General features: G+C 44.1%; 1 protein-coding gene across 8 annotated transcripts in view; it reads left to right on the top strand.

Annotated features, from left to right (window-relative positions):
* Nucleotides 1-19726, top strand: part of LOC139221269 (microtubule-associated protein 4) — a 98910-nt gene that overhangs the window by 35796 nt on the left and 43388 nt on the right. For 7 of the 8 annotated variants that reach the window (XM_070853198.1, XM_070853200.1, XM_070853202.1 and 4 more), the window contains 3 exons: nt 8134-8247; nt 10937-11125; nt 15440-16921. In XM_070853198.1, coding sequence (XP_070709299.1) covers nt 8134-8247; nt 10937-11125; nt 15440-16921 — 1785 coding nt within the window. The remainder of the gene's footprint in view (nt 1-8133; nt 8248-10936; nt 11126-15439; nt 16922-19726) is intronic. The other variant, XM_070853204.1, reaches the window with a different exon arrangement.

The raw sequence follows: 19726 nt of genomic DNA, 5'->3' as shown, positions 1-19726 counted from the left end.
GTTAAGGGTTGTCCATATATCTTCGAGCAACTGCAGCAGCAGTCATAAAAGGCTGTTAAAGTGGAACGTAGGCAGTTTCTGGCCAAGCTTTTGATCCCTACATACAGAAGCACTGGAGTAAGTCTCTTTATATCGCTGATGCCGAACGCTCAGTGGTTAGGAATGCCTCGAGGGATGCCAGAGGGGGGAACTCCTCAAACTGTGGCTAGGCTAGTACCATATGTTACTATGTTACTAAATGACATCACCAACCTCACAGTCCTTTGGCTCTTCTAATCCCTGCTCCAGATCTCTATTTAACCCTCATCTCATCTCACCTCAGCATGCCTCTCCTCTCACGCCTCTCACCCCGCCACCCCCTCTTTTTTTTCATTCTTTGTGATTAAATGAATTATTTTTAGTATGTTTTACATAAAGAGCATCAGGTATTTTTTAAAGGAATGAGAATTGATGCTCCATAATACAGGAATACACTTCCCATACCTCTACAAGAACATAAACCAGACTCAGATCTAAAAAAAAAAAAAAGTGAATTATATTATAATACCTTGTACATTCAGACTTATACAAAGTTTGTAGAGGACAGTTGAAGGTAAAGGTGACAGACAGGGAAGTACTGCTGATGCAACCTGGTTCAAAGTATGTGATTAATCCTCTGTCGTGGCTGAATCAACAGGACACTCTGGGTGTTTGTCCTCACCATAGAATAGCACTCTGTCCTCTCGGTGAACCATCATTATGCGCCTGTGGTACTGCAGCGACCCTGACCCAACTAGTTCATAGTGTCTTTCCCAGCTGGAGGAGCCGAGGCAGAGGAGCAGGGAGGAGCTAGGGTCATCTTGAGGACAGCTGCAGGATTTCAGCCTATTGGCGGCTCATCCCAGATTAGACAGTTTTGGTAAAGCAAATCATAGGGTGCCATGCAGAATCTGAGATCGAAATATACTGAAAAACATCCAGGTTTGGTATTAAGCTTACATGGTAGTAAGCTGTTTTGATAATCAAATGAACTAAGTTGATTTGGAATTTTTTTGAGGTCAAGCGTGTGAGAATGAACCTTTCCTTTTACCTGTTCTTTAAGTTTACTGTGTTGTATGGTCATTGATAGTATTAATGTACAAGCAGCTTGACATACACAGTACAAAAAAGGTTAAACTCTGGCTTCTTATGTGTCCTTTCCAGAGGGTGCCCACTTAAAAAGCAACTTGCAGGTTGGAGGCTCCATCCAATTTTAGGTATAGGTGTACTTTCTTTCTAGGAAAGGAATTTTCATAAAAAATATACTAATATACTTCATACAGTGACTTCTGGAGTCATTTTTGAGACATTTCACTTCCGCATCTGACAGAGCTAAATCGGAAGTGATGTAACATTACGGAGAGCAGTAGATTTAAACAATAGAATGGATCTGAAGTTAATTATGATACTGAGGGGATTGTAAATGTTTATTCATACCACTATGAAGGACCACAGCTGTATAATTACGAGCCTGTTAGGCATCCAAGAGATCAGGAACAGACTAGGGTCAGAAAGAATAATGGTCAGAGAAGAGACATTGAGTTGTGGTGTGAGGGGAACCCGTGGAGAACTGGGCAGGTGTCTTGGTGAGTGATCAGCATTATCTTATAGATCCATAACACTACGCTATAACAGCTTTGAGGAAAAAGGCCACATTCTCCTCTGAATTTCTGCCCTTATGTCACATTACATTCTGCGTTACCATTTAGAATTGTCATTTTCAGTATTATTTAAGTATAAATGTAAAAAAAAAGATGAACCTGCAAGTTGCTCTTTAATGAAAGAGTCAACATGTTCTTAGTACCAGAAAACCAAAGAGGTTTAAGGAGAAGTCCGGCATCTTAAAACAGCCATGTTTGATGAGGTTGCACACCAGAGGTTACCCTTTTTTTGGTCCTGGTGCTGTAGAGGCCCTGGCCCGTAAAGTATGGTTCTTCTTTCCCAAATAGGAGAGAGGCGAGTGTGGCGGGGGAGCACTCTAAGGCCAGATCAGCTGGAGGATGAAGACTAGCCCAAATATACGAGAAAAGATAAAGATGGGGAACTCTATCTTACTTCTGTCTAGGCTAGTCTTCAGCTGAGTCAGAGCTTGCTAAGAAAGATCATCCAACTACTAGTAAAAGTCAGTGTTTTGGAATAGGCTTGTTCGAGGTGAGCCAGACCTGCAGAGAATCGATCACTGCACAATGGCTGCTGGTTAGATTTGTGTCCGACTTGATCCCGACTTGCTGTGACATTATGCACACTTGCAACAATAACTTTGCGAGATCAATGCGGACGCAGTTTTTTTAGCCAGGTGCCGTAGTTGCAAGGCTCGTTTGAGCTGAAAATGTACTATATGACGTTTAGGGGTTGAAACCTTTCTCTGACGCTCTCCTCAGTTATGACAGTGGCATTGTTAAACACATGGAGGGCTGACTGACAAACTCAGACCAATGCGGAAAGTAGATTTATTGTTGTGATGAATCTAACAGGATGGAAACATTTCTGCGGCTTCCTGTAAATTCTCTGATGGCTGTTGGAAACCGTCTGTCTTGACTGCAGCTGTTTGCCACCGCCCCCTGCTGCTGCCGCCGACGCCGCCTGATCTCGTCCACTTTCGAGGCAAGGCGCAGCTCACGTTGAATGAGCCTAAGCACCCCAGCTGGACAAGCATGAAGATGGGACCCCTTTTACAGAGTCATGTTGAGTTAAATATACATCATTGAGACATCACTGGAAAATTGTTGAGAGATAAAAGGGAAAATACTGACAAAGGGATGGATTCATCTCATCTGTATTGTAATCCTTACATGAAAGGTCATTAGTATATGGTATCAGTCCTTTCCCTCCTTTGTGTTTTTCAGCCCTCCCTATGCTTTACTGAAATGCTGCGTATTTGTGTGTCTTGACCTGACAAACCCATTGTCTTGGCTCAGGGCTGGCACAGGGTCCCTCTAGCTGGCTGAATGCTGGAAGATCACAGTTGTTCCTTTGATACTGTGTCAGTATTCAGCCTTTCATGTTGTTATAGCAGAGGAGCTTAATTTGGTTTTGGCTTAACATCTGACCTTATACTTGTTTCGCTCAGTACTCTGGGGCACCAATAAATGTTGGGGTTTGCACCATTTCTGGGGCAATCGGAAATGATTAAAAATGATTAAAGATAATTAATGATTATGTTGATTAGTGGGACTTTGTGTAAAGTTGTAAAGAATGCGGCACCACCTCGATAAACAAGGAAAAAGCCAGTTCGACCAATTCAACTGATTCAGACTCATAAAATACTAAACTATCAGTATTATTATTAATAATAATTAACTACTACCAAAATGACCACATTGACAGCTTCTTCTTGACAGAGTAGAGGTTGGCAGTATTCACTCTTGTACAATATTAAAGAAGATTAAACATGGACCCTACAAAATGGCCCCCAGACCCCCTGGTGTGTGGCTCAGAGGCAGACAAAGGAAAGCTGAGTGCTGTAGCTGTTAGATTAGCTCCGTCTCTTGATCGAGGCCTATTTGTAAAGTTGTATGTTTGGTCTGTATTTCCTTTTTGCTTTTCCATCACATCCTCATTCACTCGTTCACACGACATTCATTCAGGAGGAATCGAAGTTGGAGGAGACTCTTCTTTCACACACATTCACACACTGAAGCTGCTTCAGGAGCAGGTTGAGGTTCAGTGTCTCGACACTACCCACTCTACCTCTGAGCCACAGCCGCCCATGTTTCAGTGTGTAGCATAAAGGTGCAGGTTAGGAGAGGATGGTTAGTGTCATGCAGGACTCTGTGTCTGTGTGAGCAAACTAACGTCAACTTAACTTTATGGCTACACAGTAAACTACAACACATCACAATAATCAAACTCAATGAACAAACGCAAATCAAAACCAATACATTAACAAGGGTAACCATTGCTTAGACAGTAGACAGTAATGCTGTGCTATATATGCCCAGTTAGAGTTTGTTACCAGTCCTCAAAAGGGAAGAAGAAGGTCTTTCTCAGCCTGTTGATGAACCAGGCTGGAAGAAGAGCTGTGGTTCCTTGTCCTTGCTGTTCTGAGGACGATTGGGCGAGCTGAGCTGGACCCTCGGGGGTCCAGAGGGGGGGTGAGAGAGAGCTCTGGGAAGAGAGCTGGACTCTCCACAGTCCAGATGAGAGATCAGAGAGAGAGAGAGAGAGCAGTGGGGGAGCTCTGGTTTTGTTGACCTGAGGTTGTAGGGTCATGTGTCACACATCGACCAATGGTGGCTGTAAATCTGGGTCCAGGGCTGCGTTTGGCACATATGTGTGAAACTAAAGGACTCTGGGAAACTGAGTTCAGAGAGGGAGCCCTTTGTTCAAAAGACAGAGAAACATGTAGTCCTCACCAATTCCTGGTGGAGCCCAACATACCGTTGTGTCTCTCACTTTTCATTCGAAAATTCTAATGTTTTTTTGCACCATAAGGTTTGTAAAATACACTGTCCATTTATTTTTCTGAATGTATTTGGCAATTAGTTTAAGAATTACTTGATTAGTGCTAGGTGGAACATTTCTTGCTGAATGCTTTGCTGTTTTTATTACCTATTTCATTCTCTTCATTTTAGTAAGCAGCTTAGTACACTATTAAATAAGTCACCACACGGAGACAAAAAAAAAAATGTTCAGGTTTGATACAGTGTATAGCCAGCACTATTGAGACTCATGTCTCAATGTCATAATGCCCCAAAACACCTCTCTATGGTGTTCTGATAGACACGTGAGGAAGAAGAGATGATTTATTCCCTAACTTCATGTTTTTTGCATCCTGGTGTAATCGGCTGTGAATATGTCATTGAGTGTGATGCAGTCTGAATCATGTTTCAGGTGACAGGAATGGCATCATGACAAAGTTTTAATGACATTCTTCCTCATTCTAACCTCTGCACCGCCTCCTCAGCAGATCCTGAATCTGCTGCCTTGTCCCCAAAACTACCCTCTCAGGGCTCCAGTGCCACTTCAACAATATGTCCCTGCATGAGTAGGATTAGGCTAAACTTGTGTGTTTGAACGTGTCACTGTGTGCCTGCATGCTGGTGTCTGTTGGTGCATGTACATTTGTTTGTCCACATCAGTGCAGCTAGTGTGTGTGTGTGTGTGTGTGTGTGTGTGTGTGTGTGTGTGTGTGTGTGTGTGTGCGTGTGCGTGTGCGTGTGTCCTCAGTTGCCTCTGAGAAGGTTCATCCGTCAAACTGATAGCTGCTCCAGTCTGTCTTGCCATACTTTGTCCTCATACGGAGGTCAGCACCCCCCAGCAGCAGCAGCTCTTACATAATTTGGAAATTGTGCTCACCCAAACACTGGGGGTGTATGCGTTCATACTGGAAATTTGGGGTGTGTGTGTGAGTCTTTCAGTACGGTAGGAATGTGCACCGAACAGAGGCTGTGTTTTCTACTTGCGCGTATAGAGCTTTTTGAGTGCGCGCAGAGTTTCCCTCCTAGCAAAATATAACTTTGATAAAGGGCTGAACGGTGCTCACTCTGCTCACGCACATCCCATGAAGTAATCTCAACCACTAAGTACAGTCACATTCACGGGCACATCACAGAGTGGTTGCTGGTAGTTTTGCACAGCACAGTGTTAGTCAACACAGATAAACCAGAGCTTGACAATCCTATGATGATCATCAAACATATGATCAGAATGGCTGATTTGCACTGGGTTAATGAAAATGTCCAGAGGCAGATGTCAGACAAAGGTGGTCTCACTGCGAGAACCAGATGATGGTAAACTGTTCCAACTTCCATTAACACGGCTCTTCCTGGTGGAGAGCATGGCCTTTTGGTCTATAGTTTATCCAGATGATTCCAACCTGGGGTCCTGGTAGTCCAGAGAGTACTTCTGAAGTTACCAGGAAGTACATGGAAAGACTATGGAGGAGCTCAACCTCATTAGAAGAAACAGAAATTATAATTAGATTTTCTTTTTTAAATCCAACTTTATAAATATGGTCTATGTATATCCTTCCAGCTACAGCTGGCCAGCAGCACGGAACACGCCTCCGCTTTCCAGTCACTTTAAACACCTCACTTTGTGATTTAGAGTGCATGACACGAAGTCAGCGAATCAGAAAAAGTCGAAACGGACATCTTAAAGTAATATACAAAGGGTTGAAATGTCACGCCTCAGGCACCCAAAGTGGTAGAATTTCAAATGCGTACTTGGCAGAACCTACTAAAAAAAAAAAGAAAAAGAGGGAGAAAAACTTCTACATGTTTACTACGGACATTAATTGTCATTTGCTGTGAACAATGTGATGAAGCCAGCCATCCCATCTCTGGAAGCGATATGATCAATAGTTACCTGTCTTGGTAACTGGTTTAAAACCACTGCTCTAAACCGCTTTCTTTGGTGCAAAACTGAAAATGGACCCCCCCTGATATGTTGGTTCATTAAATCGTACAAAGTTATAATAACTAATAGGAGTGATGACCAAAAGCTACTGAAAGTCTCTGAAGAATGACAACAGTAGACATCTACTTTAACTATTGTAAAGTAGATGCCTATTGTAGTTTGTTGGAGCTCAGTCGGCTAATATGGTTGCTGATCTTCCCCAGGAGATGTTTTCTTAGAACGCCGGCTACTTACCTGTCAGCTAGCAGCTTTCAGGTTGTGCATTGTGTAACCTCCCAATACAAAAACACCCCCTGGCCACAGCTTTAAACAAGACAACAAAGAGTCAACTGGAGTGGTTCAGTGAGGGCTGAAGATGCAACTAGAGAGAGATATTAGAGGTTTTCATACCAGTGCCCCTGGCTGCCCTTTGAAAGCTGCTGGGTCTCATTTCAGCACCTTGGAGAGCAGCACAGCACAGCAGGGGAAACATCCGCCTGTTTCCTTGTTTGTGCTTTACTGATTTCACTAAGAAGAACAACAAGCTCCGTACGTTTAGGTGCGCTCCTTTCGTCCACCTTAGCCACGCAGGAAGTCTGCTGTGATCTCGAGCATCTCTTGTTTTTGTTTTTTTTCCCCTAAATGTGTGCTCATGAGGCAGAGAGACAGAAAGGCAGGCAGAAAAACACAAATGGGAGATGATAAGGACAAGTGGTGCTGCAGTGGTGTTTTGGAATCAATGAGTGACCCTGCCGACGGAGTGTTTTCTGCATCCTGTCGGGCCAGACAATGCACACCCTACCATGGCCCCTGTGTGTGTCTGATATATGGAAGCATTTGTCACTGTGGGTGGTGTCCTGTCCGTTCGCCTCACTGTCACCCTCTGTGAATGCTGCTGGGAAAGGATTGCCATTGGTGCCTTCCTCCTTCTCTCCTCTGCTCCTCCCCTTGTTACTCCTCTGGCTCAGTTTCTGTTTATCATTCTCCTTCCTTTCCTTCATTCATCACTGCCTTAATTTCCCTTTTCCATTCCTTATTCTATGAATCCCCTTTCTTTCTTTTCTCTCCCAACTTGCACGTCTGTGCGACCCTTCATCTCTCTCTCTCTGACCGTCCGCCGTCTTTCCCCCCCCCCTCCTCTTCTCTTTCTATTTCTTCCACGCACACCCAAACAACCACGTTAAATCTGCCAGTCGTGGTCCTGACTTCTGCAGCCGAGTCAGGAACCCTGGTCGAAGACTGTGACAGGAGTAGAAGGGTGACTACAGGAGAGGAGAGGAAGAGAGTGGGCTGTGGGAAGTCGGGTAGTGCGAGGGGAGGCGCTAGCTGGCGGGGCCTGGGACCTGAACCAGACAGACAGTGAAACGTCACACCAAACCCAGACTCCCCGACTGTGATCGCATTCTTGTGTGTGTGTGTGTGTGTGTGTGTGTGTCTCTTTGTGTGTTGTTTGTGTGTGTGTGTGTGTGTGTGTGTGTGTGTGTTCAGTGTTAGTAGCTCAGAGCCAGCTGAGGCTGCACTGGAGACAGACAGAGACAGAATCACTGAGCAGTACATAGCAAACACTACTGAATGTTGAGTTGTATGGGACTGGGATATCTGCTTTTGGGAGGAAATTTGCCAGGTGAGAGTTTTGTAAATCCATATGTGAGTAATTTGTGTGTGTGGATTTCTGTGAATTTCAAAAGCCTGGTGTCACTAAATGATAGCTGTATAGTGGCACGTCATCAGCACGGAGGGGGAACTGATGCTCGATGATCCATGTTGTCACTGCAGGTTGCAAGCTGACTGTGGGGGGACAGACTTCAGCGTTGCGCTCAGAGCTGCAGGGAGAGGTGTGGCCACACTCATTTGAACAGCAGCAGGCCTTGGCTACAGACTTCTTATCAGGTATGACGGTTGAAGTATGAAGTGACACTTCCAAATGAAATGAAATGAACTAAAAATGTTTGGAGGGAAAAAAAAGCTATTGCTTCCGATAATGATATGTTATAATATGTGGTGCATCTGGAAGACAGGCATACTTTATCCAGAACTGTTCTCAGTGATTGTGAGTGGCCAGGTTTTATTTCAGAGAACTTTAACATTACTATTTAAACCAAACACTGGCCCGTGACTTCAGTGGGACTTTAGACTGGAGTAACTTGACTTGGAATGACTTATTTATCCTCACAGATGTCAAATGTGAGACGATGTTTGGCGTGTCTGGCACTGTGCACCGGCACAGACACTATAATCTGCCGATCTTGTTCATGACTTTAAGCGACGTTTAGGACTTGGAACTTGGACATCATTCCTACTTTACAACAAAGACGTCAAACTTAGACTCACCTGACTTGCAAATCAATGTCAGTAACTCTCAAGGTTTATGTTTAGACTTAGAACTTAACACAGACAGCAACGCTGAACAGAGCTCAGCACAGATACATGTACAGTAGCTATTATGCACAGACAAGAGGTCTGAAAATACAGAATCTGACATGTTAGTGTTTTTGAAAGCAGAGCTGTTTTTTCTTAGCGCAGTGCTGTTCTCAGAGCAATCCAGCACCTCCATATGCTAAAATGTAGAGAAGTTTGGTTCCAACGCCTTTTCTCACTTTGTTTCCTTCCTCCCTGTTGTCTACCTCCACCACACCCTCTTAATTATTCATGCCTTCATGCCCAACTACCACCTCCTGCTCCATCATTTCCTTTCTTCTTTTTCTCCTTTGACTGCGTCGTCCATCTTTGCCTCTTCTCTCTTCTCCCTCAATGACTTCTTCCTTCCCACTTTTTCTGTGCTTCTTCTTTTCTCCCCATCTGACGCCCCCTCCACCTTCTTGCCAGCCTCCATGGCAGGTTACACAGACCCTCTGGGCTCTCAGACGAGCCCTTCCCATATGATGGATACCGGCCGAATGGGAGCTTTTTCAGGTATATACTCCCAATATTTCTTTTAACTGCATTAGAACAGACACTGGTGCTACTCTTGTTCTATTTGTTTCCTTCTTTCTTTCTTTCTTTTCTACAGTTGTTGTTTTACACTGGACAAAGACAATATATTTAAATTACGTTTCTATTTCTATTAATGCAGTAGAGAGTTGACATTAGCCCTGCGGCCGTCCCTACAGATAGCATATAAAGTGAATACCAAAGCTGCACGAGTGATATCGATCCGTTTACATGAGTGCTTTTCTGCTCTTAAAGATGTTACATAAACGTGTGCGTCCCTTTTTATGAATCAAGGGCTGCTGGTAAGTGTTTGTGGTTTGTTCCAGCTGCTCTTTTATCATGTCTCACTGTGTTATATTTCAGGTGAATGGTAGATGATTTTTTTTTTTTTTGTTATTTCTTGATTGTTCCATTACTGGTGGTGAAATTGATGCTTTTTAAATGCAAGATGCTACTTTTAGTGCCACATACACAAGTAGCTGAACCATTTCTGAAGAGGATATCTTCTTTTCCCAATCGCAGGCATGTATTTTGTGTTTTTTAAAGGTGGACTTTTAGCATTGTGAAGGAAACACAGCCCAGTCACAGCAGCAGGACAACCCTCAGTGTAGTTTAATAGTATAGTCCTCTCAGCCTGTGTAGAATAATACTCTTTAATGTACTTACTTCTTTTAATGTGCAGTTTCCATTCAGAGTAATAAAAGATGATATCTGTGTTCATGCTATGTGCAGTTCTTACATGTTCATTTTTCTGTTTTTTGGCTTTTAATCATACTTCTCTAGATTTGGTAAATGAATCTGTGTTGGTAGGTTCCACTCTGATAAATGGCTTCTGGTGAGGCAAAGCTTGTTAGCTCCACACAGAGCTGTAGCTGTCACTAGCACACACACACACACACACACACACACACACACACACACACACTGTATGAGCTATGAAGCTGAGTTATGCCTTTCACCATGCCAACCTCTGCATACCCAGCACTCACTGTTGCCTTAATGAGACCTGTCGTCTCTGGGCCATGGATTTACTGCTCCAGGCTTGCACGCAAACACACACACACAGATACACACACACACACACACACACACACACACACCTATAAAGACTCACAATCAGATGAGAGTTGTGTGAATGCCCTCAAAATTACTCTCTAACCTAATTTTCACCAATTAAGCTTACACACCCTGCCCTCATGAACACACACACACAATCTTGAATAATCTCATTTAAATGACTTTAGACAACACTCACATACAGAACTGTGGACACACACACACACACACACACACAGTCATTCATCTCACACATACTGTATACACACATAGATTATATACTGTGTTGTCTGAGTCATTGTTCTGGCTGTGCACTTTGCCCTCTTTGGCTTTCTCGCTCCTTTTTTGTTTGTTTCTTGCTCTGCCCTCACTTATTTGTATCTATAATGTATTTTAGTGGAACAATGTGCAGTTGCAATAGGTTCCCTATGGTTCTATTACATGATACTACACTCTGGACTACACTCCAATAAAAGAAAAGAACTGACCATCTTGAATTATGTTTGGTGTATGTTTAACAACCATAGCATCGGTGCTAAGAGAATCCACAACACTGATCCCGTATGTCTGTTTGTCTGTTTTTGTCGCTCAGGTTTCTCTCAGCCTGACGACATGGGGGTCAGTATTGAGGTGGGGGCTGCGCCCCTCTCAGCAGAGAGGATTCCAAATATAGCGGAACACCAGCAACCCACGCCCCCAGCGGGGTCAGACGCCCCTAAAGAGCACAGCCCCATGCTGCCTGAACCCCAGGCTCCTCGCAGCCCTCTGGATCTGACTGCAGGTAGGACGCCGAAATGTGAATCTAGTTCTAAACCTGCTCGTCTTGAATTATTGAATAATTACCATTTTTCTCACCATTCTTCTTGCAGTCACCTCTTGGGTACTGCTTCTTGTTATTTCATGTTGCTTTGCAAACTCACATACCAAAGAGCCAGGCCCCTGCATGGACTGCTTATTGTTACAGTATCATGAGGTATTTTCATCATTTTGTTCTTCACAGCAGGAATAATAATAATAATAATGATGATAACGATTACTGAATGATTTTAGGGTAACACATCCCATATCTGACTGTGCTGCACTGCCTGATTTGTTCCACAGAGGGGTGCAGTACACAGAGCAGCTGTCTGTCTTGCTTTTCTATAGCTTCCTTCTCACACACACACATCATCTTATGTGGTTTAGTCGCCCGGCTCAAGGTCAATGCACATCTGATGCTGACATGTATAGGGGGTGCTATCATGTCATGGCTTCCAGTCATATACTGTATGTGTTCTATGTGTGCGTGTTCGCATGTGTGGATCTCTGTATTTATTTGTCCTGCGGGTGAGATGCTGTCTGTGTCTCTCACTGTCCACTCTCTCTTGACCAGCACCTCCCACTGCCACATCCTGTCCTGCCCCATAGGGCTGCTCTCCAGTTCAATGCACATCTGATCCTAGAGAGCATGGGGTTGTAGTCACCATGCTGTGGCTTGTGTCAGCTAATAGGCCATACTAACATCCCATGTGGCCGTGGAACGATGTACAAGGCTTCACAGCAGCTGAGCCCCCATGGTGCACTGCTACATAGCATGTGGCAGAACCCCTTCTGCCTCTGTACTAACTGACGGGGGCAACAAATACCAGAGTCATTATTTGGTGAATACGCAAGTTTGCTCGGCATAAAATAACCACAAACTGTGCAAAGCTGTCTAAAAGTACAAGGCCTCCTCTAAAACCCCGGAGCTGAAGGTTTATGGCTGGAGTGAGATGGATGTTGTCATCAAATATCCAGCAGGCACTCATGAGGAGTAAAATCAAACAAACGCAAACCATAATAACATGAACGGAAGCTCTTTTTCAGCTATTTTGTCATAGCTACCTAACAGGCAGTTCATGCAGTTCAGAAGATTATTTCACCCTGACTGAGTAAAAAACACTGAGAGAAAGTGAAATTACCTGAATTGCAGTGGCTGACAGGGCAAACTCAGCATAAAGTACATTTCCAGCAATTGAGCTCAATACTTCCTGCAGGATTTTTTTCAAATTCCTCTGGTTCCTATTGAACCATTGGACGGCTTTTCAGGAGGGTTGCAGATACTAACTGATACTAACCCCCCGATTCAGACTTTGCCAGTCCGCAAGTACAGATTAACGTCCTTAATAGAAACCAGAGCTCTTCTCAAATGTAAGATGTGTATAGTTCATAGCATGATGTGATTCAGTTTCAGGAATGACTTGAACTGAATATGAATCAGATCAGGAGCAGCGAGGTGAATCGGTAGGCAAAGTGAAAACGATTTGAAATAGTGTGGACGAAAACTTCTGTCAGGAAGCTTCTGGTAGAGAAAAGACAGTGAGACAGGTGATTGTAATGTGAGTTGGTTTCTGTACTGATGGAGTTGTGGAAATGTACAATATCCTGATTCATTTGATAGATTCCAGTCGATCGTTGGTCATCGATGAAGTGATTTTGGATGAACTAGAATCTGGTTTGTTAAAGCCCCCTACTGCTACAATAATAACTACTAAAGAAGCGGCAGGATTATTTGTATTCTTTCAGCTGAGCAGTGTTTCAGCTTAACTGCAACCAAGCAGCTTGATTCACTGCAGGAGACAGAGATGATTCATTCCTAAAGTTTTCAGTTTCAGTTTTAATCAGTCTGCAACAGGCGATGAAGGCACAGAAGAATGGAGACTAATGTCGCTTGTTAATCCTTCACTGCCATCCTGGAATTGATTTTAAGACTGTGTGCGTCTACCACTAGGTGACACATGGTGACTCAATAATGCGGCAACCATTAACCCCCCCCCCTTTCCTTCTTCCTTTTGGACTCCATTGTGATGTAGAGGAGAACAATAAACCACATTTACCACAGTTATTAAACTACCAACAGTATCCCTTACTGACCTAATGTATACTGTAGTCTGAAACCCCAATAATAGATAATAGAGTAGCTACTGGAACCAGTCACATCCAGCCTGAAGTTGAACCAACCAGTCAGACCACAGTCCATCCAAACCAGACTTTCATAGCCTTTAACTGCTGATACTGGCATTATCATTATTAAAGCTCACTTCTAATCCTCTGTGTACAGCCAGTCACTACTTTAGCTCTCCGTACACCGTGGAGGGTTACATGTGTACGTTCAGTGTTGCTCACCAAAATCCATTTCATGTGTCCTGAAGGTCTAACACATCTGTTACATGTATTTCCTTCCTAATAAAACTCTTCCAAACTCTCTTGCATTATATTTGAAATCCTGTATTTTTGACATCCATGTTAACTTGTTCGCAGTCTTCCTCTTCACTTAGGTGTTGTGTTTGCAGGCTCATTACCATCACCAATGGTCGATCAGTGGAATTGTGCTAAACCAATAGCAGGATGTGAAAAAGACCACCTGCGCGCTCGTGCATGTGCATGTGCATGTACGCTCTCATATTCATGCACATTATAGACAAAACGGGGACCCGGTCGTTAGAATCTCAAGAGTTGTATTCTGAAACAAAGTGAAAAAATATGATGCTGATGCTGTTGCTGACGGTTAGGAAATGTACAACCCTTCCTCAAGTTTTGGTCTGCAAGTTTATATTTGGAAGAGCCGTCGATGGCATTATAGCAGCTCATTGAATTCATATTTAAAAAGACGTTAAAATAAAATTGTTATTCCGACAATTTATTTTGTAATTCAGAGGTATTCAGTTTTGGATTTGAAATTATTTTTACAACTATATCTGAACTACTAACTTGGACACCCCGTGTTTATTCCAGTGTGTAATAGTGTTTGATCAGAGCATCATGTGAAAATAGAGCAAAAGTAGCCACAATGCATGCTGCTCTGTATTTTTAGTTATTTATTTATGAAACTGTGGCGTAACTACAATAAATGCGCAGACCGTGTGACGGATGTGCCTCGATGCTCCCTTGATGAGACTGAATGACACAGTATTCAAGTCATTCTGATCCATTTGGCTGATGTCGCTTTTTTCCCCCAGTTGCTGCATATACTGTACGGGGAGCACAGGTTTGACATGTGATTGTTAAAATGAAATACGGCACTCTAGAGAGCAACTGTACTGTATGTACTATGGGGCACTAACTAACAGCCGCCCCACTTTAGCTCTTCCTCTGTGTGTGTGTGTGAGAGAGAGAGAGAGAGAGTGACTGAAAACTGGAAACAAAGTGGGACAAAGTAGAACACCCCCTGTCTCAGCTGGCAATTTCCCCTGTACTCTTGTTACCTCTCTACCTGAGATTTATTATACGATGTCCCAACACCGGGCTGTTTTAGTTACAGCATGGTTGGCAGTAATTGCTCTCCTTTTTATGGGCCCATTCAACAGTCTTTTAGTTTTTCTGTGTCCATGTAGGTGTGCATGTAGAGTACTGTATGCGTACTACATGACTTAGATTTCTGCTTTGATTTCACACAGAGCTCTTTGGCTGCCCAGTAGTTTCAGTGTGAGCGTGCAGCGCTTTCCTCGACTCTGAGGCTGCAGTGAGTCAGCCAGCCCACATCACCACTTCTCTCACTTCTCATTTCATTCAACACTCTCCAGCATGCTTGTGTGTGTGTGTGTGTGTGTATGTGTGTATGTGGTCGATTCGGATTCCTCCGAGCACTCACTCGTTCAAACACTGACACAGAAAACATGACCAAAGAGTAACAGATTAAAGAAAGCGAAAACCCACTCTTACAGTCCACAAGGGTTCCACAAAGGATGTAGTGGTTAAGGCTCAGCTTTGTGGGGCAACATGCAGCCCTTCTGGCCTTGGATTGAACTGCTCCAGATGCTTCTATGATCTGACCTGATCTTGTCTGATGCACTTTGTCATCTTCTTAGCCTTCTCACCATCCCATACTAGATAAAAATAGCTAGAATAACGCCTTTTATTTAAAACTCAAAAGCTTCTATGTTTCTGCGTACATTGAGTGTTATGATCATCTTTGCTTTATTGTTTTTAGACTAACCATTTTTAATTTTTGCCTCTTTGTCATACATTCTGAAGTGTCTGAAGTGATTTTCTGTTTGAGTTAGACTAAGGGAACCAATTCATATGCACATGCCCATCTCCCCCAACTTTAAACTTTCCCCTCTTCACCCACAACAAGGTGCCTTAGGCGACTGCTGGCCAGACCAGGCTGGTTGCCTACCGACAGACCTCCCTTTCACCCCCAGTGTCTCCACGGTGATCAGTCGCCATGCCGGCCATCTCGCAGTCAGCCCAGACAATCCACATGACAGTTGGCCTAGCCGAGAGAGCACCGCCTATGCTGGAGGCGACGAAAGGGAGGGAGATGGATCAGACCGAAAACAAAAGAAGAAAAAGAAAAGGCGACAGAAAGATGAGGGTTCCTATGAACACCTTGAGGCCAGGAGTCCCTCTGAGGTGCAAGCACAGGGACAAAACACTCCCTTAACAGAGGAGTTCTATCACAGGATTGGACCACGTCGGGATAGAGGAGATGGTGGCTGGGAGGAGCAGCTTGGAAAGGGTGGAGGCCGGGGGAAGAGGGGGAAGAGCAGGAAGAAGCTTCCAGAGGAATGGGGAGTGATAGCAGAACCATTTGTCCCTGCGTCTGCATCAGTCTCTCAAATCACAGAAGAGCTGAAAATGGATCTAGGGAGTTCTGTTCAGGCAAACCTGGAGGACACGTTTGCAAACATGGACACCAGTCAGAGCACCTGGAAAAAGGAGGTGTACCCAGAAGAAGGCCTGGTGTCCTCTCCCCTGTTCCAGGACCTGTTCCCCTCAACAGCTGCCTCCATCAACCCACTGGTGCTGAACAGCGAGCTGAAAGCCACAGCTGCTCCATTCACTATGCCCTCTACCAACGACAGTGCAACACTTGGCTCCTTCCCCACTGCTCCTCACCCTGCCGATCCATTTGACCTCCTGATAGATACCGAAAACGCCAGCTTTGGTAACAGTAACCAGGTCTTTTTGCCACCTTTCTCTCCAGAGGATGAAGCAGCAGGTGGTGACATGGTTGACAGTGGGATGTTTGACAGCACCAGTTCCCTTCAAGAGTCTTGTGTTCGAGACGTGCCTGAGGGAGACACTTCAGCTTTCAGCCCCGCCTCCCTGCCAAGCTTAGGCCTCTCCCCAAAGGAGAGCGAGGTGTTAGCCTCAGCCCCACCTCTCTCACCTTCAGATGCGTCATGGTTCCTGAACGACTCCCAGGTCAGCAGCAACAGTGAGCTATATGACCTCAGTGATATGAGCAGTTCTGGTCATCCTTTAACCTTGGGGCTGTCCTTCGACACCCCTAGCCCGGCCCCTCTCCGCTCCCCCAAAACCACAGCACAGGAATTCCAACCCAAAGAGCACAAAGATGCCAAATCGGCCCAGAAACAATTTAAGAAGTTTCGTTCTTCATCTTCCTCCCCCTCTGCGAGTAGCCCCACCTCCCCAGGAAGTAAGATCCCTCCACAAGCATCCCCAGTCATCAGCCCCTCTTCCCCTCCACCGGTGACCCATCAGGGAGCTCCAGGATCTGGTCTTAACCCTGCAGCTAAGCCCTTCTTTCCCAGCTTTGCAGATTCCATGGAAGAACCAGCTGTGGTCCCTCCAGTTACCCCCATCATCGAAGGTTGGTTGCAGTCAGCCCCAGAAAAAATAGAAGTTGACTAGAGTAACTGAAAATGAAAGATGAATGGATTATTGCAGTGCATGATCTTTTCATCCAGCTTCATTCATCTTCAAGTGTTTAGATGTTTTAAGCTGATTTCAAATTATATTTTTGGCCAGGTTTAATTGCTTGGGTGTCTTTTACTCATTAGGGGTTAGATGGATAATTAGACCTGTTTGTATTGCCCCTTGCATGGACACATTTATCTAAAAACACTGGGGCTGTTTGGCTTATCCAGTCTGGGCTGTTTGTGAGTGACTAACGCATGGGCTCGAGTGTTGACCAGCTGAGGCTGTGGATTGGCTTGACTTTTATCTTTATCTTAATTACCAATGATGTACTGCCAGGATGTTCTCATAATTAACAGTTGTTGCTGTCGATGGGTGTGCCGCTACTAACAAATCACAGTCTTTCTCCTGAGCGTCATCACTAGGCACCAAATCAAAACATACCTTTTCTTCTCCTCTTCTGTCCAGGTGTATGATAACACTGTAATCATGCTCTATTTCCTTTGCATCCAGGGGTGAGATGTCACCCTATCTTCTCTCTTCTGTGTCCAATTAACTCTTTTTTCTCACTAGCTGCATGTTTCTTTACAACGTCTCCTAGAAAAGAATATTGAAGGAAATGGCTTTGTTGGTGTCATAATAACACTCCTCTGTTTTTATGCATCAATAGTTCACATCCTGCTGTCTCCTGAGAGTATGACTTAAAAAACTCAGATGGTAATTGTTGTGTTTGTCCATTTTACTTTCCATGGTCTGTGATGATTGCTGCCTTGGCTGCTCCTCCACCGTAGGTGAGTCTAATTTTAATTCCTCTCGTGGCTTTATTGTGTTGTTTTTTTTTTTGGTGGAATTGTTATTGAGACTAGTTTCTTGCAATGTCTATGGATTGATCGAGGGAGGACAAAGACAGTTGAGTGTTTCATGAGTGCAAAATTCATTAACAAGGTTGTTGTTGCTCAGAGCAGAAATGTAGGAGCTCACAGAAAAGCTATACTCAATCATGAAGGCACAGCCCAAGTCTGGAGAGAGTCTTTTTGGTGACGTCAGGGTGACACCTGTACTCTTTACAGATGATGTTGTGCTTTTGGCTTTACAACCTGTGATCACTTCTGTTGTGACACATATGTGTATAACCATTTCCTATGGCCAGGAAAAATGAACAATGACCAAAAGAATGAAAAACCAAAAGTGGCTGGATGTAGTTTCCCTTGCAGGATGGTTGGTCTCACCCTTACAGGAAGGGGTTGGAGCTCAGACATTTGTCTTTTCAGGCATATGACAAGGATGCCTCCTAAAGTGTGGTTTAACTCAAATACGGGGCAATTAGAACTCAGAACATGCTGGGTTAAATATCCTACCTGGCCTGGAAATGCCTTGTGGACCCATTGGAGGTGGTGGAAGACTTGCTTTGGATTGGAATTTCATGGCTACCTTGTCTAGCGTAATGGTAACTAATAGAAAACAGAGGGAGTCAAAGGAAGAGTCGTGTCCAGCTCTTGTCTCAGTATGAAATGAACTTGTTGTAGTGTTGCTTGTGTAGGAGAAGCGTTTTCAGCAGACTGGGAAATAATAATGTTTACACCAGCCAGGGAGGACAAGCCAAAAATAGAATAGGCTGTGGATGTGTGGATGTCACCTGTGTATGGTTGTATATGTTGATGCGGCTATTGAAGTGTATATCTAAGTGCATGCTGGCATTTGTCCACATGTGTGTGCTTGGAATTATGTTTGTGTATATGCATTTATATGTGTGTGTGTGTATGTGTGTTTTCCCGAAAAGCTAAATTGTTGTGTGTGTGTGTGTGTGTGTGTTACTGTGATTTATGGAGATGCAGAGTTCCAGAAGGTTCATGTCCTTATCCTTCTTGTCAACGCTTCCTGTCTCTGCCTCCCATTGGAGGCTGTAATGAGGACTGAGCCGGTCTTCAGCTCTCAGCAGGAACAGTGGAGGGCTGAACCTGGCTATTAAGCAGCTTTGATCAATGCCCCCATCCTTCCTCAAGAATGAAAGGGCTTCTATTAGTATTTCTGCCACTTCTAAGTTACACAGTTATTCTAGAACATCTGGATTCATGCCTGCTGGGCTGAATTTGAATCTTTGTTATAGACAGTGTGGTTATATCTTGTATGACTGCTTTTATATTTTGCAAATGTGTGTGTGTGTGTGTGTGTGTGTGTGTGTGTGTGGCAGCGGTCCTCCACACATGTATGTGTTTGCCGTCAGTGCATGTTAATGTGCATGTTACAACCTTAAAGCCACTGCTACCATGGCTAGACATGACACTCGTGAATGTCTGTCATCAATTTTGAAGAGCATGAGTTCTTTATGTGTTTTGCTTATGTGTGTGAGCTTGCATGAATGTGTGCACGTATGAAAGAAAAGGAGCAAGACAGAGCGCTGAACGCAGCTGGCAATGTCTTCCCTTTGTGTAATGAGCCCTTTTGTCAGTGTCCAGGGGTGGGTCTTTGTCGCCAAGAGTGGTATTTAAGCCTTGAACAAAAGATAAGAAGGCATGTGGGACACGGAAGAGAGAGCTAGACTTTGGTGGCTTACAGACAGCCGTACAGTGAGGAAGAAGGGTGTAGTAAGTGCTTAAATCATAAAAAAAAAAGTAGGGGTGTAGTAGTAGGGATGAAGAAAGGATGAAGGGAGGAGAGAGGATGCTTTGGAAGACGTGTGGGGTTGGTGAAGGAATATGGAGGTGAACAGGAGAGGGAGTGAATAAGAATCATTGATAAACCCTTCTTGTGATGAAAG

The sequence above is a fragment of the Pempheris klunzingeri genome, chromosome 21 (assembly GCF_042242105.1).
Source record: "Pempheris klunzingeri isolate RE-2024b chromosome 21, fPemKlu1.hap1, whole genome shotgun sequence".
NCBI classification, from domain to species: domain Eukaryota; kingdom Metazoa; phylum Chordata; class Actinopteri; order Acropomatiformes; family Pempheridae; genus Pempheris; species Pempheris klunzingeri.
Note: the sequence above shows the minus strand (reverse complement) of the source record. Positions and strands in the feature narration are given on the sequence as shown.